The 22,068-nt window shown below is 52.9% G+C and overlaps 1 protein-coding gene across 1 annotated transcript in view; it reads left to right on the top strand.

Annotated features, from left to right (window-relative positions):
- Positions 1–18,923, top strand: part of CACNA1F (calcium voltage-gated channel subunit alpha1 F) — a 70,512-nt gene extending 51,589 nt beyond the window's left edge. Inside the window, exons 33-48 of the mRNA XM_077329724.1 lie at positions 736–864; positions 1,048–1,113; positions 1,993–2,084; positions 3,209–3,368; positions 5,958–6,085; positions 7,452–7,548; positions 8,094–8,196; positions 8,926–9,027; positions 9,332–9,462; positions 9,551–9,676; positions 11,390–11,625; positions 11,732–11,872; positions 13,203–13,366; positions 14,772–14,884; positions 16,408–16,713; positions 17,891–18,923. Coding sequence (XP_077185839.1) covers positions 736–864; positions 1,048–1,113; positions 1,993–2,084; positions 3,209–3,368; positions 5,958–6,085; positions 7,452–7,548; positions 8,094–8,196; positions 8,926–9,027; positions 9,332–9,462; positions 9,551–9,676; positions 11,390–11,625; positions 11,732–11,872; positions 13,203–13,366; positions 14,772–14,884; positions 16,408–16,713; positions 17,891–18,199 — 2,403 coding nt within the window. The 3' untranslated portion in view covers positions 18,200–18,923. The remainder of the gene's footprint in view (positions 1–735; positions 865–1,047; positions 1,114–1,992; positions 2,085–3,208; positions 3,369–5,957; positions 6,086–7,451; positions 7,549–8,093; positions 8,197–8,925; positions 9,028–9,331; positions 9,463–9,550; positions 9,677–11,389; positions 11,626–11,731; positions 11,873–13,202; positions 13,367–14,771; positions 14,885–16,407; positions 16,714–17,890) is intronic.
- The last annotated feature ends 3,145 nt before the right edge of the window (positions 18,924–22,068 follow it).

Raw genomic sequence — 22,068 nt, 5'->3', positions numbered from 1 at the left:
CTGACCCTCAGGGGGGCCCAAGGCCACAGAGTCCCCCCTCCCAAGCAGCCCTTTCCTCCAGGGGAACTGATCTCTGCAGTCTGGACAGGAGCTGGAATTCCAAGGGATCCCCAGGCCCCACCTGGAGGCTGGCAACCCTGACCCTCAGTGGGGTCCAAGGCCACAGAGTCCCCCCTCCCAAGCAGCCCTTTCTCCAGGGGATCTGATCTCTGCAGTCTGGAGAGGAGCTGGAATTCTGGGGATCCCCAGGCCCCACCTGGAGGCTGGCATCCCTGACCCTCAGTGGGGTCCAAGGCCACAGAGTCCCCCCTCCCAAGCAGCCCTTTCTCCAGGGGATCTGATCTCTGCAGTCTGGAGAGGAGCTGGAATTCCAGGGGATCCCCAGGCCCCACCTGGAGGCTGGCATCCCTGACCCTCAGGGGGGCCCAAGGCCACAGAGTCCCCCCTCCCAAGCAGCCCTTTCCTCCAGGGGAACTGATCTCTGCAGTCTGGACAGGAGCTGGAATTCCAAGGGATCTCCAGGTCCCACCTGGAGGCTGGCATCCCTAAGCTGCGTAGTAGCCATGCCCAACAATGGCCAACCACCTCTGCTCATCTCTGGCCTTGACTACCTCATGAGGGGTCACCATAAGTCAGGCAGTCCTGATGCACATGTGCAGATTTAGCGTCTGTGCCTGTATCTGTGTGTGGAGTTTTTGGATCGTCAACGTTCTGAGCCGGGTTCTCTCTCTGCAGAGTTCCGAGGATAGCTCCCGCATCTCCATCACCTTCTTCCGCCTCTTCCGTGTCATGCGCTTGGTGAAGCTGCTCAGCAAAGGGGAGGGGATCCGCACCCTGCTCTGGACCTTTATCAAATCCTTCCAGGTGAGCAGCTTTCCCCGGAGGCAGCGTGACCTTTGCCACCCTTGTGGATGTGTCACTCTTGATCTCGGCATCAGCAGACCCTGAGGCGGGGTGGCGGCTGAGCTACAGTTTGGCCACCCTGCTCTAGGGGGAGCTGTTCCCACCCAATGACTCCAATGCACTCCGTGTCTGCTTTGCCTCCAGGCCCTGCCATACGTTGCTCTGCTGATCGCCATGATCTTTTTCATCTACGCTGTCATCGGCATGCAGGTGAGTAGGGACCAGAAGCAAACAGAAGCACCCATATCTCCAAGTAAGTTATGTGATTTTCGGCATTGAGGTTGCTAGAAGAGCGCACCATGATTGTGCTGGGCCCCGGGATGCCAACCTCCAGGTGGGGCCTGGGGATCCCCTGGAATTATAGCTCCTCTCCAGGGAAGAGTGATCAGTTCCCCTGGAGGAAAGGGCTGCTTTGGAAGGGGGACCCCATAACATTATACTCCACTGAGGTCCCTCCCTGTCCCAAATCCCACCTACTCCCAGCTCCACCCCCAAAGTCTCCAGGTATTTTCCAGTCCAGAGCTGGCAACCCTAGCCCACAGGCTCAGAAAGGTTGAGGGAAACCCCTCGTCTCTGCTGTGCAAATTAAAACAAGATATCTGTGAGAAGTCTGAACATCTCGTCATGGGCTCACCCTGCTAGGGACCCAAAACACCATCTTGCTATGTGTGTGTGTTTGTTTGTTTGTTTGTTTATTTGTATACCACCCTCCCCTGAGGCTCAGAGTGGTTTACAATACAATTCAGATAACAGTACAGCTTTTCACATTAACAATAACATTAAACTAACAGAGGTAACAGAGTATAACGATGCAAACAGGTCCAAAGTAGAACGCATGGGTGGATTTCTGGGGGAGGGAGGGGACAGGGGCCCTGCAGATCTTGCTGGTCTCAACTAAATGCCTGGTGGAAGAGCTCCCTTTTGCAGGCCCTGCGGAACTAGCAGCACCAAGAGTTTTTTTCCCCCCTTTCAGGGGTTCAAGCAAGAGAAGACAGCTGTATTCCTGTTTCCTTAAGAAACGTTTCCCACCTGTGATCCGTCGGTTACCTTTGTGACCGAAACCGAATAATGGATTTCCTTGTCTTGCAGACCTTTGGGAAAGTGGCCTTGCAGGACAGCACGCCAATCAACCGCAACAATAACTTCCAGACCTTTCCGCAGGCTGTGTTGCTGCTATTCAGGTATCTCTCCTCCTCCTTCTCTTTGAGCTCTTCTTTCCCTTTTCACTCTCTCTGGCAGAGGACAAGCACTCCCGCAAGGACCGTCTTAGTGGCAGTCCCGAGGAATGTGTAAATGGAACAGGGGGAAAAAAAGAGATGCTTTCTTAGATTCTGCTGACCCAAAAGGCAGTGTTTAAGGGCTTTGTCCTATAATAAACGACTCAAAGTCAATTCCTGTGAAGCGTTCCAGAACGACACGTTTTCCTTGCTTCTCGCTCAGTTCAGCCCCAGCGTACAGGAGAAGGGAAAGCAAGAGAGAAGTTGTGAGGCCAGGGGAAAGAGAGGACCTACCAAAAGACACAGAGGAAGAAGCTGAAGGATCTTCCTTGTGGTTTTCTGTTTGCTGCCTGTCTCATAATGACTGTCACAGGGTTGATCAGCATAGGGCGAGCAGTCGCATCTTCTGAACTAAAATGATTATTGTTAGGATGTGTTTATGGTGGGTACCCAACACGGTACCTGTGGTGCCCGGCCTCCTGTCTGCGCCTTTCCTAACACCCAGCAAGTGGGTGGGGCAAGGCAGGGCTTTTGCCCAATGAGTCTTCTGATTGGCCATTGAAGATTGGCTTAGTTATTAGGGTTGCCAGCCCCCAGGTGGGACTTGGGGATCCTCTGGAATTATAGCTCATCTCTAGAGTCCAGACTGCAGAGATCAATTCCCCTGGAGAAAAGGGCTGCTTTGGAGGGGGACTGTGGCCTTGGACCCCACTGAAGGTCAGGGATGCCAGCCTCCAGGTGGGGCCTGGGGATCCCCTGGAATTCCAGCTCCTCTCCAGACTACAGAGCTCAGTTCCCCTGGAGAAAAGGGCTGCTTGGGAAGGGGGGACTCTGTGGCCTTGGACCCCACTGGGGGTCAGGGATGCCAGCCTCCAGGGGGGGCCTGGGGATCCCCTGGAATTCCAGCTTCTCTCCAGGCTGCAGAGATCAGTTCCCCTGGAGAAAAGGGCTGCTTGGGAGGGGGACTCTGTGGCCTTGGACCCCACTGAGGGTCAGGGATTCCAGCCTCCAGGTGGGGCCTGGGGATCCCCTGGAATTCCAGTTCATATCCACATAGCTCAATTCCCATCATTCTCCCACCTCTCCAGGTGTGCCACTGGGGAAGCATGGCAAGAGATCATGCTGGCCAGCTTGCCCGGCAAACGCTGCGACCCAGAGTCCGATTACGAACCTGGAGAAGAGTTCACCTGCGGCAGCAACTTTGCCATTGTTTATTTTATCAGCTTCTTCATGCTTTGTGCCTTCCTGGTGAGTCCCCTTTTTCCCTCCGCCCAGCAGTTTGGCTCCCTGACTTGGGCTCTGCTCTCTTCTGCGGAGTCCACCATGGGCATTACACAGGACAGGCATGCTTTGGGGCAGGGATCCTCTTGTCTTCTTGTGAGGTGGTCAAAGTACAGTACTCATTTTAGCTTCTCAGAAAGGTTCAGGCTTGTTCGGATCTGGAACCCATTTGTTTTCCATTTTGGCTGTCTGCGGTATCTATAAAATTCTCCTCCAACGCTGTGTTGCAAAGGAATCTATTTTCTTCCTGTCAGCTTTCTAACTAGACACTTATACATGGCTGTTGTGGACAGCTAGAGTGCATTTCTTGATTTGTGGACAGCTAGCGTGCATTTCTTCATTTTACGTTTTCTATAATTACCCAACTTACGGGTGAGAAAGTTGGACAGTGAAGACGGCTGGCAGGAAGAAAGTTGATTCCTTTGAAATGTGGTGTTGGAGTAGAGTTTTAAGAATACCATGGAGTGCCAAAAGTTCTAGATAAAATCACACCCGAACTCCCCCTGGAAACTAAAATGACCAAACTGAGGTTATCCTACTTTGGTCACATTGTGAGTACACAATAAAAAGGTAAAGGTATCCCCTGTGCAAGCACCGGTTCATGTCTGACCCTTGGGGTGACGCCCTCTAGCGTTTTCATGGCAGACTCAATACGGGGTGGTTTGCCAGTGCCTTCCCCAGTCATGACCGTTTACCCCCCAGCAAGTAAGCTGTGTACTCATTTTACCGACCTCGGAAGGATGGAAGGCTGAGTCAACCTTGAGCCGGCTGCTGGGATCGAACTCCCAGCCTCATGGGCAGAGCTTCAGACAGCACAGCACGTTGGCTGCCTCACCACTCTGTGCCACAAGAGACTCTGAGTACACAGTAGTCACTAGCAAAGTCCTAGGAAAAGCTGAAGGCAGCAGGAAAACAGGAAGACCCGACAGGAGACAGACTGACTCAATCAAGGGAACCACGCCCCGCCTCCATTTGCAAGACATTAATCCATAGAGATTCCATAGATCGGAAGCTACTTGACAGCACTTAACTCTCAGGCAGCACAAACAGGACTTCCTGCATTCTTTTGATCCAGCTATTTTTCCCCCATAAAGGATGAGGCTCCATGAAACACATTTGCCAAAAGGGGCCTTAAAAACTTACCAGAAACAAAGCGAAACTGTTTGGTCTTTGACAATGCCGTTAGTCTGCAACTAAGCCAGTTTGGTGTAGTGCTTAGGAGTGTGGACTTCTAATCGATTCTGCGCTCCCCCACATACAGCCAGCTGGGTGACCTTGGGCTCACCACGGCGCTGAGAAAACTGTTCTGACCGAGCAGGAATATCAGAGCTCTCTCAGCCTCACCCACCCCACAGGGTGTCTGTTGTGGGGAGAGGAAAGGGAAGGTGACTGTAAGCCGCTTTGAGACTCCTTCGGGTAGGGAAAAGCGGCATATAAGAACCAACTCTTCTTCTTCTTCAGTAATCTCAGGGCTCTCTCAGCCTCCCCTCTCTCACAGGGTGTCTGTTGTGGGGAGAGGAAGGGAAGGTGATTGGAAGCCGCTTTGAGACTCCTTTGGGGAGAGAAAAGCGGCATCTAAGAACCAACTCTTCTTCTTCTTCAGTAATCTCAGGGCTCTCTCAGCCTCCCCTCCCTCACAGGGTGTCTGTTGTGGGGAGAGGAAAGGGAAGGGGATTGGAAGCCGCTTTGAGACTCCTTTGGGTAGAGAAAAGCGGCATCTAAGAACCAACTTCTTCTTCTTCTAATTTTTCTTCTAATTTTTCTTCTAATTTTTCTTCTAATTTTTCTTCTAATTTTTCTTCTAATTTTTCTTCTAATTTTTCTTCTAATTCTAATTCTAATTCTAATTCTAATTCAACTTCTGCTTTCCCTGCCAGCCCTGGTGGCCTATTTGGGAGCACCCACTGACCTCGGACCTGGGCTGATTCTGCACTTACTTCGTTTTCTCCGTTGTGGGTCCTGCTGAATTCAGATCTATTTGAACTCGGGTCTTCCTCTATCCCCCCCTCCCCCAATTGAAACAGAAAGTGTTCTGCACTTGATTGGGGAAGCTCAGAATGGGTAGGGGAGCCAAATGCAGCAGGAGTCTCTTTCTTCTCTTGAGCAGGGTGGGGAGAGGATTGGAGACAGCCGAGGGGAGGGAAATAACAAGAGGCAAATCTCTGCTGAGAGAAGTTAGGGCTTCTGGAGCTCAGCCTCTTTAAGGGAAGCCTTGTAAACGGGAACCAGGAAGTCTTTGACTTGGCCAATCAGGGAAGACTGTGTTCCTCTGAGGCACGGAGCATTGAGTTAATTCGAAAAAAAGCAAAAATCTGCACATGTACCCATGGTGGTTTTTGAAATATCAAGGCTTATATCCACTCCAGGGTATCGCGGGGGGAAGGTAGGGTCACCACGGATCAATCATGCATGTTGCAGAGGGAAAATTTAAAACGCCCGAAATCAAAATAGAAATCGCATTCAGTGTAGACTGCAGGGATTAAGTCGATCTGGGAGTGGGTCAAAAGCCCTGTGCAGACGACCCCCGGCTCAGTCGCTCTCATGCACCTCTTCTAGATCATTAACCTTTTTGTGGCCGTCATCATGGACAATTTCGACTACCTAACCCGAGACTGGTCCATCCTGGGGCCTCACCATCTCGATGAGTTCAAGAGGATCTGGTCAGAGTATGACCCGGCTGCCAAGTAAGAGACTGTGCTGCTTTTCGCTGGAACCCTAGCCCCTCCTAATAAATGCCAGAGCAAACCCCCCCCAAATCAAAACACCTGTGAAACACCTCAGAAGACAAGCAGAGTCTACCCTGGTTAGTATTTGGATGGCAGACCAGCAAGGATGTCCAGGGTACCAATGCAGAGGCAAAACAGTGTCTCACCACCTTTGAGCATCTCTTGTCTTAGAATCATAGAATCATAGAATCCTAGAGTGGGAAGGGGCCATACAGGCCATCTAGTCCAACCCCCTGTTCAACGCAGGATCTTGAAAGCCTTTTGGCAAACAGGGTTGCCATTTGTTAGCAGCCGGATATTTTTCATGGCCATTGAGCACATTATGCAGAGGCAAATCCGCCATTGAGTCATGCTGAAGCTCCTCTACTAGTTCAGCCTGTGCCTCAGACCCCTTCGTGGCCTCATGACCCATCTACAAGAGGGGCGGCGGGGGGGATCCAACCTGAACATCAAGCCAGGAATCTGAAGGTTGACCAAACAAAAAGGTAAAATGTAACACAGTGCACATAATTGGAGGATTAAAAAACGACAATCAAAGATGGGTTCTCCATCTTTGGAGATTTTTAAACAGAGGCTGGAGAGCCATCTGACAGAGAGGCTGATTCTGTGAATGCTCAAGGGCGTGGCAGGTGACAGTGGATGAGGGAAAGGGTTGGGAATGTCCTGCATAGTGCAGGGGGTTGGACTAGACGACCCAGGAGGTCCCTTCCAACTCTATGATTCTAGGATTCTATGATACCATTAAAAACTCAAATCCAGGTATACAGCAACAGGATAGAGTCACGTGTATAATTCCAAAGAATCACAATAATGCTTATACCTGCATGATAACCAAAAGACCCAATGTGTTTAGACTCTCCGGGCCTTCTTCAGTGGTCCAAAATTTATTTTGGACCACTGAAGGACCCTCAGGATCAAAATGTGTTGGGTCTTTTGGTTATTATGCAGGTGTAACCATTACTGTAATTCTTTGGAATTATACACGTGACTCTATCCTGTTACGATTTTGTACATGTGACGCTAGCCTGTTGCATTTGAGTTTGAGGCACATTACCTGCAAGAAAGTTCGGACCCACTTTTGATTCCCTACCCCCACCATTTTAAACCTTTTACAGTCTTAATACTTACCACTGAAGAGCTCAATTGTTCTTTGGTTAGTCACCTCCTGACCAACTGATTCTACTGGATTTGGATGTACTGAGGAAACTCTTGCAGTGCTCTAGACAATGCCGTTACAATCCCGGTTTGTACCACTTGTTGTCCCAGCAGCGGGAAGGACCAGCTGATCTGTGCCACTTGAAATGCCTTCATTTTGTTTCTTCAGGGGTCGTATCAAGCACCTGGATGTGGTGGCCCTGCTGCGCCGGATACAGCCACCCTTGGGTTTCGGGAAGCTCTGCCCCCACCGCGTGGCCTGCAAGGTAATCCTCTGCCTATACGGCTGTGACTCCTGGATGCCCTCTTGCAGCCTGAATAGCCCTGGTTATCCTAGGCCTTGTTAGAGCTTGTAAGCCAAACAGGGTAAGCCATGGTCATAACTTGGATGGGAGGCCTCTAAGGAAGTTCAGGGTAGATATGCAGAGGCAGGGAACAGTGAACTAACTCTGAACATCTCTAGCTTTGATTAAGATGGATCAGACTAGCCTGATGTCATCAGATATCGGAAGCTAAGCAGGGTCAGCCCTGGTCAGTATTTCGGTGGCAGTCCACCGAGGAAGATAAGGGTTGCTACGCAGAGGCAGAGAATGGCAAACTACCTCTGAACTTCTCTAGCTTTGATCAAGATGGGCCAGATTAGCCTGATGTCATCAGAACTCATAAGCTAAGCAGGGTCAGCCCCGGTCAGTATTTGGGTGGGAAATCTCCGAGGAAGATAAGGGTTGCTGTCAACCTGCTGAGGAAGCAACAACGAGGAGAATGCCTGGGGTGGGCTGGGACTCTTGGATTCAGTCCGTTGTCTTTGCAGAGGCTGGTGGCCATGAACATGCCACTGAACACAGATGGGACTGTCACCTTCAACGCCACCCTCTTTGCTTTGGTACGGACGTCCCTCAAGATCAAGACGGAAGGTGAGCTGCAAGAAGGTGCTGAAGGCATTTCCTGGGGCAAACTGCCACAACCACCCCTCCGCCCTGTCCCTTCCTTGGAACGAGACCGCTTAAGTTGGTGACACACCAGGAAATCGAGGCAATCCCCTTGCTCCCCAGCCTCTACCCTTTCTAGGCTCCAACCCCAGATCTCCAAAGATTTCAGAGTTGCCTAAAGTTGGCAACTCTGCAGGTGAGAGGCGAACTGGCGTTGCTTTCTGCTGAGCTTTTGCAGAATTCCAAGAGGAGCGGGGACGGAATGGGAGGCGGCCACGAACAGCGGCTATCAAACCAAGCCAAAATCTGTGCTTCGCAATGAAGTTTTGCCAGAAATGGGATCAATATCTGAGCAGAACCTTCTTATTTCCCCCCTGAAACAACCTTCGTCTTGCTCCCTAGGTGGTCTAAATCAAGGGGGCCCCAGCTGTGGCTCTCCAGGTGTCAGTGGGCTACAATAACCATGAGCTCCTGTCGGCACCTGACAGGGGCTCATGGTAATTGTAGTCCAGGGACATCTGGAGAGCCACAGATGCCCCCCCCCCCCTTGTATAGAGCCTTCACTCCTTCCTGCTTTATTATCCTGAATCATTCCCCTTTGACCTGGATCCTCACCCCTCCCCTTCAACTTCCCTTTCTGCTCCCTACTGCGGCCCTCTGGAAGCGGCTCTTGAGGAGGCCTCATTCTTTGTCCTTCTGCCATGTCTCCTGCAGGAGAACTGGAGGTGGCCAATAAGGAGCTCCGCTCTGTCATCAAAAAGATCTGGAAGCGGACCAAGCCCAAGCTGCTGAACGAGGTGATACCCCCGCCGGAAGGTCAGTGCCTCTTGGTCCTAGGAGTTGGGCTCCATCCCCTTCCAGGACACAGAAACAGAACCCAGATATCTGGGCTCCAGGAGGCACTTGAAGGCAGTTTCATCTGGGGCTGACTTTGATTGCTTTAGTTTATCTGTCGTACGTCCTAATTGAGTTTCTAAAATTGCAGTCTTTTGTGTGGTTTTTATCATTGCTGTTTTATCTATGTTGAAAAATGGTGGTCCTTGTTCCACGCTTGCTCCACGACTAATGGAATAAGCTCACACAATTCCTCCCAGTCACCCGTTTCCGTCTCCCTTGGCAGAGGAGGAGGTCACCGTTGGGAGGTTCTACGCCACGTTCCTGATCCAGGATTATTTCCGGAAGTTCCGGAAGCGGAAGGAGAGGGGGCTGCTGGGACCGGACGGGCCCCCAAGCAACTCTTCTGCTCTGCAGGTGCATTTCCCACCCCACACCCCAGGGAAAGCGGTGGGCAAGACTGGGCTTGCTGACCATGTCCTTACTGCCTCCTTCTCCCACGCAGGCTGGGCTGAAAAGTTTGCAAGACCTGGGGCCTGAAATCCGCCGGGCGATGTCCTGCGACCTGGAAGAGGAAGAAGAAGAGGAAGCAGAGGAGACAGTGTGCGAAGAGGAGACCGTGACCTACAAGGTGAATCTTCATCTTGGTTCTCAGGACCAGAAATCTGTTCAATGCTGAGTCAAGCTCTTGTATCTTGAGCCAGCTTGGTGTCGTGGTGGGGAACACGGACATCTAATCTGGCGAGCTGAGTTTGATTCCCTGCTCCTCCACATGCAGCGATGAGGTTGTCATAGAACCAGGATGCCGGGGCTAGCATGTACCCATCCTGAGAGCCCGCTTGGTATAGTGGTGGAGCCTCTGCTTGGCATGCAGAAGGTCCCGGGTTCAATTCCCAGCACCTTCCATTAAAAGGACCAGCCAGCTGGCAGGGGCTCCTGGGAAGTGTAGTCCATGGACATCTGGAGGGCCACAGTTTGACTACCCCTGATTTAGGCATTTTGGGCAGGGCCATTTCACCTGATAAGCTGAAGATCAGAAATACACGCTTTAAAGAACACACACACACACAAAGACTTGAACACATTTGTGCCATTTTGATTTCGATTTCCGACTTCTTGTTGCTCACGAGAAATCTACGGTGTTCTTTTATTTTCGAGCCAGGCGAATGCCGACTTATTGATATTTTTATTTGTCCCTCAAACTCGCTTCTCGGGCAACGCAGAGCTGCATGCCAATCGGAACGGGTGCTGCTTGCCAGTTCCCTCGCTGCCTCTTCATCCCTGCTGGTCCCCATGCTCGAAACGGAGAAGGCTGCTAGGGAGCTGCTGAGGGAGCAGATGCGGTGGCCATATGTTCCCTCGTGTTGTCGAAGCTCAGAGACTGTGAGGCTGGGTGTGAGATACGGGGGAAGGGGGGGATTGATCCGATGTTCCCGAATGTGCTTCAAGCTTCATATTACTCCAATTCTGTGGCAGCTGCACTAGCCACCGGTTACTCTCCGGATCCGGTTCAAGGTGCTGGCATTAACCTTTGAAGCTCTTAAAGATCCAGGACCCTCATACTTACGGGACCACCTCTCCTGTTACGACACCCTGTGCTCCCTTCTGTCATCGTCTAGTGTGCCCGGCCCCAGGAGGGCTTGGTTAGCCTACACCAAGGGAAAGGCCATCTCAGTTGTGACCCTTACCCTATGGAAGGCACTCTTGGATGACATCCGGACCCTGCGGGATTTGTTTAGTTTCTTCTGAGTACGCAAAGCCAAATTGTTTTGGTTGCCCTTTGGGGGATAATCTCATGTCTGGGGTGTTTTAACTGGGGTATGGTGATAGCCACATATCTTAATATTTTGATGGTAATATTAGTTATTTGTTTTTATGTTGTTTTTCTCCTTATTGGTTTTAATGTTGTAAGTCATAAGGCACTTTGTGGAGAGCCAGTTTGGTGTAGTGGTTAGGAGTGCAGACTTCTAATCTGGTGAGCCAGGTTTGATTCCCCACTCCCCCACATGCAGCCAGCTGGGTGACCTTGGGCTCGCTACAGCCCAGAGAAAGCTGTTCTGACCGAGCAGGAATATCAGGGCTCTCTCAGCCTCACCCACCCCACAGGGGGTCTGTTGTGGGGAGAGGAAGGAAGGCAAATGTAAGCCACTTTGGGTAGAGAAAAGTGGCATATAAGAACCAACTCTTCTTCTTCTTCAGTAATCTCAGGGCTCTCTCAGCCTCTCTCCCTCACAGGGTGTCTGTTGTGGGGAGAGGAAAGGGAAGGCGATTGGAAGCCGCTTTGAGACTCCTTCGGGTAGAGAAAAGCGGCATATAAGAACCTACTCTTCTTCTCTTCCTACAGAGCTCTGAAGCACTGTACAGCAGTGCTCCCGAGCGGGACCCCCAGGCCTCAGCTGCCGCCATGTCACCGGAGCCGGAGAACAAGGCTTTGGTGAACGGCCTCGCAGGCTCTCGCAACGCCTCCAGCGCCAGCCTTTCCCACATGGCCAACGGGCCGACCCCTGAGGAAGAAAGCATCAGCGGCAACGACGAACCTGCAGAGCTGCCAGCCCTCCCCACCCGGCGCCGGATGAGCAGGTCCTGGAGTTGGGGAGGGAAGGATGTCGGGGCCGGCGGGGTTGTTGGGTGGTGAGACTGGAAGCCGGGATCCCAGGGGTGCTCATGGCCATGTGGGTCTCTCCAGACATGGCTCCGAGGGCAGCTGCAACCCGTCAACGGTGCCAGAAGAAGCCACACATTCGGAGGATTATGGAGAGGACACCTCAGCCGAGCAAGGGTACTACAGTCGAGAGGAGGACTCCGAGAGCTTGGCCTCCCATGACAGGTAAGAACTCGGCCCTCTGACACACTGTCCCACGCATGTTCAGTAATGTGCTTTCAGTGCACTTTGGAAACGGATTTTCCTGTTTCGCACTGCAAAAGCACATTGGAAGTGCATGATCCAGTGTGTGCGGAATGAGCCACGGTGACCACGCATAGAGTAGATCGGTAAATGCGGTTGGCGTTTCCCTGAGCATGCAAGAAAGGGCCAAAAGAGCCAAACTCAAGCACAGTCCCTTTTGCCCACCCACTCTCAATCTGCCTAAGTTCGCAGAATCCCTCAAGAACAGGAGCCACTACCTATCTCAGCCGGCGGTAAAGTGCTGGAGAGTATATGGTGTATACTAATACCAGCTGTATTAGATGTATCTTTTATATGCATTCGACACTTACATGCTCTGGGTGACGCCGATGGCCACTTCAGGGCCAGGAAGGCATTTTTCCTCCCAGCCAGTTGGTCCAAGAGATCTTTGAGGTTTTCTGCCTTCCTCCGGTGCACAGAGCAGAGGGGACTGGCAGAGGGGGGTGGGAGGGTTCTTTTTGAATTCCAGCATTGTGCAGGGCATTAGACAGTAGCTCCCTGACTGTGCTTAGCTCCCAAGATCTGACAAGAGCAGGCCAAACTGCCTCTTCCCTTATAATCCCTCAAGAGCCTTACAGTCTTCAGGTCAAGATCTGCTGAGAGAGGTGAAATTAGCTTCATCCAGGGGCAGGGCCTTTTCTGTCCTGGCCCCAGCCCGGTGGAACGAGCTCCCGGGAGAGATCAGGGCCCTGCGGAACCTTAATCAGTTTTGCAGGGCCTGTAAGACGGAGCTTTTCCGCCAGGCTTGTGGTCGAGGCCCACAGTAACATCCACCAAAACAGCCGGCTTGCTGCTAGGAGAAGAAGTCAGATCGGCTTCCTGCTAGAGCACTCCCCTGTCTGGAAATTTTAGAGGGGGTCATTTAAATCGGTGCGAGCTTAAATGGACTCCGGGGAATGGGAGAGGACAGGAAGTCCTGGAGGATTATTGTCCACGGGGTCGCGATGGGTAGGACACGACTTCGCAACTAGCAACAACAAATTTTATATACTGTACCCATTTTAAATTTTTTAAATTGTATGTTGATTTTACTGTTCTTACCCACCCTGAGCGTTTCGGAAGGGCGGGCTAAAAATAAAAAATATATATTATTATATCCCATACCATTCCACATAGAATCATAGAATCATCGAATCAAATTTGGAAGGAACCTCATGGGTCATCTAGTCCAACCCCCTAATATGCAAGTTACCACCATTTTTGGGGGACTGTCATTCGCTGACCTGCACAGCGGTGTCTCTCTTCCATGCAGGCAGCCCAGCCTGAACAACCCTCGACCCCACAACCGTCGCTGGGACAACGGTTACGGCGGATCGTTGCCCCTCCCCTCCCGGCACGCCAACAGCGGACTCGCCAAAGGACTCCCGGAGAGCAGGCAAACCAAGCGCAGGCGCCTCTTGCCCGCCACGCCGACAGGTCGGAACAGCAGGGGTCCTGATTAGCTGGGCAAGGAGGAAGGGGCTACTGGGGAGCGGCAGGTGAAAGCAGCAGAGCGAGCGGGAAGGCTTCCCTGGATTGGACCCCTTCACGCCGTTGGTGGCTGAGGGGGTTGTGTGTTGGGAAGAAGCATTCCTGCCACACACTCAAAAGGCCCTCTGTGAATGCACAGTGGGTGGCAGTGTCATGTCATTGGGATGCAGTTTGCCAGTGCCTGCCTCCCCATCACGGCCCTGGTTTTCCTCGGAGGTCTCCCATCCAAGTCCTAACGCAGGCCGATCCAATCTTTGCTCTTCAAGGTCTTTGCTCTTCAAGGTCATTGAAGAGCAATGTGACGCAGTCAAGATCTGTGTGCCAGGGCGATCCTGGTTGGGGCGGTGGGTGACAGTTGAAAGTGCCGTCAAGGCACAGTTCGCTTAAAGTGGCCACGTAGAGATTTCAAGGCGAGAGACAAAGAGCAGCCGTTTGCCCTTACTTGCTTCTGCGTAGCCACCCTGGACTTCCTTAATGGCCCTCCTATCCCAGTACTAACTACGGCTGACCCTGCTCAGCTGCTCAGATTGAAGGTTGCGGACTCAGCTGCTCAGGTGTGGGGGTGGGCTGTGTAGGATCTTCTTCCTGCCTCTCTTCCCCCTCACCTTCTCCCCCTCCTTTCCCCCAAAGATCTGACATGATGGGGCTAGCCTGGGCCGTCCAGGTCAAGGCAAGAGACAAACAGAGGCCTGCCTCTGCGTAGCAACCCTGAGCTCCTCTGGTGGCCTCCCAGTCACGTACTCACCAGAGCCAACCCTGCTTGGTTCCCAAGACCTGGCAGGATCAGGCTAGCCTGGGCCATCCAGGTCAAGGCAAGGGGCAAACAGAGGTGGACAGCCATGGCCTGCCTCTGCAGAGCAACCCTGGACTTCTTCGATGGCCCTCCCATCCCAGCACTAACTACGGCCGACCCTGCTCAGCTGCTGAGACTGAAGGGTGCGGACTCAGCTGTTCAGGTGTGGGGGTGGGTGGGCTGTGTAGGATCTTCTTCCCGCCCCTCTTCCCCCTCACCTTCTCCCCCTCCTTCCCCCCAAAGCGGAAGGCGCAGCGCGTCCTAAATATCCCGTGCCGCTCTCACTCTCCCGCGATTGTGCTGAGCTCTCGCTGCATCCTCACCTGCGGAACAGATGGCTGCTGGTGGGCTGGGGCGGGAGGAGGGTAAATTTAGAAGCAGGATCCCAAGTTCAGAACATTTAAGGAACACTGGATGGGAAGGCGGGGGGGGGGATGGGAATGGCAAAGGGAAGATGGCGGGGAGGGGTTCAGCCAAACGGAGAGCGCTGCTCGCCCGCCCGCCCACGGCCCCGGCCTCTCACCGCTCCTCTCCGGCTTCCCTCCCCTGCCCCGACAGGCCGCAAACCGACCTTCAGCATTCAGTGCCTGCAGCGCCAAGGCAGCTGTGACGACATCCCCATCCCGGGCACCTATCACCAGAACGCGCCCCCCTGCAGAGCACGCACACAGGTAACGCGGACGCGGCTGAGAGAAAGCCAACTCCACCTTTGCCGGCGGGTCTGCCTTGAATTCTGGAAAGGGGACCGTCAACCCCCCCATCTGGAAACTGTGCTCTGTGTCCCAGATTGGCAGAGGCCAGCTGTGCGTCCCCAGCATTGTGGGGAATGCACGCTGCCCATGCTCAGAAGCACTGTTCTTTTACCGTTGCGCATGGCTTAGAGTCAAAGTCAGCCACTGGAATCAGATTCAGAGCCCGGACTGTGATGTGTCGTGACACATCCGTTCATCTCAGCAGGCCGGCTGAGCACTTAACAGCACATTTTTGCAGCTGTCCCTTCCCAGACAAACACCTCCCCTCGTGTAAGCTGACTCTGCAGTACAGTGTGTTTCCTCGCTGCCGTGAAAGGGACGTAGAGTGTCCGTTGGCTGTTTTGTGGCCGTACCTCAGCTCAGCCGTGCCCTCACCTGCTAGGCTGGCTGGACTAGGCAGCTGCCTGCCCTTTGCAGCTCTGGGAACAAACACAATTGTCAGAGCCCCCAGACTGTCCTGTGGCAGTTCCAAAGGCATTGTGTAAGCAAATCATAGAATCATAGAGTTGGAGGGGACCTTTTGGGTCATCTAGTCCAACCCCCTGCACTATGCAAGACAGTCACAACCCTCTCGCTCATCTACTGTCACCTGCCACCCCCTTGAACCTTCACAGAATCAAGCTCTCTCAGAATGAAGCTGGCTTATATTGTGCCAAGCTATCGAGCCTAAAATGCTGTAATTTGATCAGCTAAATCCAAGTTCAAGAGCAACTTAGAGACCAACAAGATTTTCTGGGTATAACGTTTCAAGAGTCATCGCTCCCTTCGTCAGATGCTGGAGATCTGACTCCTAAAAACTTACACCCAAAAAATCTAGCTGGTTCCTAAAGTGCTACGGGACTCATATCTAGGTGTTCTGCTGTAGATCCACACGGCTACCATGCAGGAGTTAGTGAGCCATGCCTCTTTCTGTAGAAGCGTCAGCCCTGGAGATAGCATGACAGTCAATTCCAAACCGTGAGCAATTACAAACTTCGGAGGTTTTCCTCGGTTAGAAGATGGTTTCAGGAAGGTTGCCGTGCAGTAGCACAATATCCCAGTCCAGTGACACCTTAAAGATCAATGCAATTCCCAATGAGACCGCTGAGATTTTTCAGGGTGTAAAGTTTCAAGAGTCAGTGCTCACTTCATCAGATACTGGAGAGTTCTCAAAACACATATACCTCATAACTCTCATCCGTCTCTAAGGTACAAACGGACTTGTATGTAGCTTTTCTACTGCAGAGCGACATGGCTACTCTCCACAATGCCCTTCTCGGGCTGGTGCCTCTGGCTTCTGAGATCAGATGTCGCTTGATTTCATGGCATCATCTTGTCACCTAACCCCTTCTGGCTCAGGGTCTTCGATGGGGAGAAAGCCTGCAGGGTTGCAAATGCATGCCCCTGCTGCTGAGGCCATCCTGCCAGACCGCTCTTCACCCACTCTTTGTCCCCCATGCCAGGGCTACAGCGGCTACGATTCGTGGCACACCAGCAGCCACTCCTCCACGGCTTCCTCCAAGTCGTGGGCGACGCCCCCCAAGCGAAGCCGGCTGCTCTACGCCCCACTGATCCTGGTGGAGGAGGACAGCTCGCCAAGCCGCGACTGGGAGCAGAACAGCAGCAGCCTGCCCCCCATGTCGAGGGCCAGCTGGTACACGGAGGAGCAGGAGCTGCCCTGCCGCCCTTACGGCCATCTCCACGTGCCCGGCCCGCTCAAGCATGGCTACAGCGACAAACGGGGCAGCGCGGACAGCCTGGTGGAGGCGGTGAGTGGAACCCAGCAATGGCTAGGCCCACAGCCTCGACTGAGACCGGGCTGTGCCCCTCTGCCAGGGGGGAGGAGTGAATTGGGGGCCAGGAATCTGCATTCCCTCCACCCAACCTTCTTGTATTGATGGGCACCACGGGGCCCATCAGCACTTTTCCTAGTGCCACCCAAGCAGGCCCGCGGCCACGGTGGTGCAAAAGGGAGCCGGGCCCCATCAATCGTTTGCCATGCCCTTCCAATTAGCACTGGAGTGGGTGCAAAGATCCGTCCCCAACGTAGATTCTCTGTGTGCAACAAAAGAAGGCACTGAGGTAAAAAGGTGGTGAATCCTGTTTGTTCTTAGATGCCACTTTTCTTTACCCGAAGGAGGCTCAAAGCAGCTTACAGTCACCTTCCCTTTCCTCTCCTCACAACAGACATCCTGTGAGGTGGGTGAGGCTAAGAGAGCTCTAATATTACTGAAGAAGAAGAAGAGTTGGTTCTTATATGCCGCTTTTCTCGACCCAAAGGAGTCTCAAAGCGGCTTCCATTCGCCTTCCCTTTCCTCTCCCCACGACAGACACCCTGTGAGGTGGGTGTGGTTGAGAGAGCCCTGAGATTCCTGCTCGGTCAGAACAGCTTTATCAGTGCCATGGGGAGTCCAAGGTCACCCAGCTGGCTGCATGTGGGGGGGGGGGGAGCAAGGAATCAAACCCGGCATGCCAGATTAGAAGTCCCCACTCCTAACCACGACACCAAGCTGGCTCTTGGATTCTCTATGCAGTTGAATGTGGATTCTCTGTGCAATTGACTAGAACAGAATTAGCAGTGAGCAGGGCTGGAGAGTCCTCCTGTCTTAAAAAAAAGCCTGTGTGGGGGGTGCCTGTGTGTAAAATGTTGAACAAAAGTCTGAAAAATAAATAACAATGGCTGATCACCCACACATTCGTCCCCCCCCCAAAAAAAATTAAAATTAAATTTTCTGGCTATGGTCCTGCCACCAAGGCATGCACAATGGAAAGCCAGGGGACCCCCCCCCCCGCAGGAGAAATTTGCCACTGCCAATGCCTCATGGCTTCTGTCTCTGTTTTGCCGTGGCTGGGGATTGAGGCTCTGGGCCACGGAGCTGCCTTGGAGGCCAGTGGCCGTCTCCACCGATCATCTCTGGCTGAGTCCCCTCTTTCTTTTCCCGCCAGGTGCTCATCTCCGAAGGCCTGGGCCTCTATGCCCGGGACCCAAAGTTCGTGGCCTTCGCCAAGCGGGAGATTGCCGACGCTTGCCACATGACCATCGACGAGATGGAGAGCGCCGCCACGGACCTCTTGAGCCGCAAGCGCCCCAGCGGCGAAAGCGGCACCCGCAGCAGCGGCCACGTCCTGTACAGCAGCGACGGGGAGCACAGCGGGGTTGGGAGCCTCGGCCCCGTTTACAGTGACGAAGAGCCCTACCGTTCCCGCGAGGAAGAGGACTTGGCCGATGAGATGGCCTGTGTCACCTCTTATTGACCTCGACGTGCCCCTCTGGTGGGGCACAGAGGGACCATTGTGGTGGAGGGACACCGAGAAACTCTGGAGCCTTGGGGCCCAAAAGACTACAGCTCAGTGGCAGAGCCTCTGTTTGGCAGGCAGGAGGTCCCAGGTTCAATCCCCAGCATCTCCAGTTAAAAGGACCAGGCAGGAGGGGATGGGAAGGACCTTGGCCTGAGACCCTGGCTCAGTGGCAGAGCCTCTGTTTGGCAGGCAGAAGGTCCCAGGTTCAATCCCTGACATCTGCAGTTAGAAGGACCAGCCAGGAGGGGATGGGAAAGGCCTGAGACCCTGGCTCAATGGCAGAGCCTCTTCTTGGCAGGCAGGAGGTCCCAGGTTCAATCCCCAGCAGCATCTCCAGTGAAAAGGACCAGGCAAGTGGCTGATGTGAAAGACCTTTCTCTGCCTGAGACCCTAGAGAGCTGCTGCCAGCCCAAGCAGACAATACTGACCTTGACGGACCAAGGGTCTAATTCGGGCTAAGGCAGCTTCTCATGTGAGAACCAAAAGCTGCTGTCCTGTCCATCGATACGGAAAGAGCCATTGGAAACACTCAGGTTCCGGCAAACTGCCCTTCGCTGCTCTGTCCGTAGACATTGACTCTTCCCCGGCAGACCATCAAAGGATAAGCAGCCCCAGATCGTGGGCTTGGAAACGGCATGTTGCCAAGGAGATGGGAGGACGTCTTTTCTATCAGAAACAATAAATGCTGTTTGAAAGATGGGGGTGCCCTTGGCGGTGGTCTTTTTGCGGAATGCCTTGAGAAGGGAGGTCCAGTTAATCCCTAAGGCTCTCTAAGTCAGTTTGTATGTGGATACCTGGGCCCTAGGAATGGAATTCCCTTCTTTCTTAGCCAAGCCGTCCTCTAAGTTTCAAGTAATTTGGTGGGGGAAAGTGCCACCATGTCACATCCAGCTTACAACAACCCTGTATGGCAGGCTTTCTCAACCAGAATTTTGTGAAACCCTGGATTTTTTTGACAGCCCTGGAAAGGTTTCCCGAATGGGGGGGGGGAGCTAATTGATGTGTTAGTATATTTTAAATAATTTGTTAGACATTTATCGGGTGATATGTCCATATATAGTCCTGTCGACCTGCCCCCCCCAGATGGCCAATGATGGGCCTGGAGGCGGGGAAGGGGCGGGGCCTTGGGTGGGCGTGTCCACAGCGATGCTTCCCAACCGTATTCTGCAGATTTGCGCCACTTCTGGGGTTTCTTGAAGCCCGGAGAATGTTTCGGGGGTTTCTCAATGATGAAAAAGTAGGTAGGGCTTACAAGGGAAGAGACAAGCAGAGGTGGCTGGCCATTGCCTGCCTCTGTGGAGAAACCCTGGTCTTTTCTGGTGCCTCCTGTCCAAATGCTAGCCAGGGCTAACCCAGCTTCTGATGTCTGATGAGATGAGGCCAGCCAGGGTCCTTCAGACCTGGTCAAGAGGTGAAGAGGGGAGGTTTGCCTCTGCGTAGCAACCCTGGACTTCCTTGGTAGCTCTCCCATTCAAATGCTAACCAGGGCCAACCCTGGTTAGCATCAGAGATTTGATGTGAAGGGACTAGCCGGGTCTATCCAGGTCAGGTCAGGAACAAGAGGATGGTCAGCTCTTGTCTGCCTTTGCATGGCCACCCTGGACCTCGGTGTTGGTCTCCCATCCAAATCCAACCCGAGCAAACCTTGCTTAGCTTCGGAGAGCTATCAAGACTGGGCTAGCCTTGGACACCCAAATCAGGGTCTGGTTTAGTTTAGGTTTCATAGTGCCTTGTTTCAGTTAAATATTAGTAATCTTTTTGTCAGAGTACAATGCAAAGTTTATCTTTGCCTACAGAAATTGCTCCGTGTGAGACATGTGGAGCACGGCTTGTTTGGAGCAGGATTGGCTGGTGTCGTGTGACGACAGCATCATCCTTGCGGTCAAAAGGGCCGATTGGACACCTAGGTTTAAACTGCACGGAGCTTTTATTCCAACCCCAGATCGATTCAGTCCCTGCTCTCTACACAGAATTCGATTTCAGTTTGGATTTTGGGCGATTTTAATTTTCCTTCTGCAGCAAGAAGGATTGATCCGGAGTGACCCTACCTTTATTGTGCCATATCTGAGACTGCTGTTAATCCTGAATAAAGAAAGCTCCGTGGTAGAGAACCTCTGATAGGCTACACCTGGTCATGTGACACGCTAGCCTTAAAGGAGAAGCCCCTAACTTCACTCAACTTCTGTCGGTCCTGGATTTTTTCCTCTGCCTTTTTCGACCCTCTCCCCCTCCCCTCCAAGAAAAGAAAGAGGCTCCCTGCTTGGCTACTCCCCCCCCCCATTCAAGAAAAGAAAGAAAGAGGCTTCAAGAAAAGAAAGAGCCCCCCCCCACCTTCTGAGCCTCCCTAACCACGTGCAGAAGACTTTCCTGTTTCAATGGGGGGGGGGGGGAAAGAGGAAGACCCGAGTTCAAAGCGATCTGAATTCAACAGGATTGACAATGGAATAAAGAAAGTAAGTGTAGACTCTGCCCTAGATATTTGCACACAGAGAGAGCCATCTTGGTTTAGCGGTTCAGAAGCAGCAGCTGCTAATCTGGAGAACCGGGTTTGATTCTCCCATTCCACTCCTCCTCCACATGCAGCCAGCTGGGCAACCTTGGGCCAATCCCAGTTCTCTCAGAGCTCTCTCGGCCCCACTTCTCTCACAGGCTGTGTGTTGTGGAGAGAGGAAGGGAAGGCGATTGTGAACTGCTTGGAGAACATTTTGGGTAGTCAAAAGCGGGGTACAAAAAACTCAGTTCTTCTATATATATTTGCAGTGTGCACCTCTGTAAATCTGCTCTGAAAACCCCATGAGGGCTCGACACAAGCCGGATGTTATTTGACCACACCTCCCACCCAGTTTTCCCTGCTGAGGCTGGGCAACCCCAAATCCCACCCACTTCTGGCTCCACACCCAAAGGTATTTTCCAACCCAGCACCGGCAACCCTACCAGGCAGCCCAACCTCTGACTGGTTTCCATGCGGTGACCCTCCACGTCCCCCATGGGCCAGCAGAAAAGGCCTTGACCGGTCTTGAGTAGTTGGAGCTCACCCCTCTTTCGGGTCACACTGCACACTGTCCTCGTTTCCCCCGGCTGACCTGGATTCACCGGATCGCAGACGGCGGTAAGTCTCTTCCCTCGTTCCAAGGCCCGTCAGCCGTGTCAGTCAACGACTGATTTCTGCCGCAGAGTGTCAGATCGGTGCAGTGCTTTGGTGGGCGAAGAAACACAGCATGGCTACCTGGAGTGACCTTTGTGGGAGATGAGGATAATCCGGGGCCTGGGGGCCAAGCCCTTTAAGGAAAGGCTGAGGGACTTGGGAACGTTCAGCCAGGAGAAGAGGAGGTTGAGGGGAAAGGTGGTCACTCTGAGAAGGGCAGGGAGCGGTTCCTGTTGGCTGCAGAGGATAGGACCCGAAGTCATGGATTTAAACTATGTGGAGAATGGTACCAGCTAGATGTCGGGGAAACAATGTTTACAGCCTGAGAATTTCAGCAGTTCAGAGCCCCTTGGATGTTCTTCTAAGGGAAGGCCTCAGCCTTTATGCCCTGTTGGTCCTCCAGAGGAACCGGCTGGCCCCTGTGTGAAGCAAGATGCTGAACTAGATGGACCCCTGGTCTGATCCAGCAGGGCTCTTCTGATGTTCTTAGGAAGGCCTCGGCCTCTCTGCCCTGTTCTTGGTCTTCCAGAAGAACTGGTTGGCCATTGTGTGAGACAGGAGGCTAGACTAGATGGACCCTCAGTGATCTGAACCTCTTCTTCTTCTGAGGTTCTTATCAGGGAAGGCCTCAGCCTCTGTGCCCTGTTGTTGCCCATCCCGGGAAACTGGTTGATCCCTG

This window comes from Paroedura picta, chromosome 3 (genome assembly GCF_049243985.1).
Source record: "Paroedura picta isolate Pp20150507F chromosome 3, Ppicta_v3.0, whole genome shotgun sequence".
Taxonomy (NCBI): domain Eukaryota; kingdom Metazoa; phylum Chordata; class Lepidosauria; order Squamata; family Gekkonidae; genus Paroedura; species Paroedura picta.
Note: the sequence above shows the minus strand (reverse complement) of the source record. Positions and strands in the feature narration are given on the sequence as shown.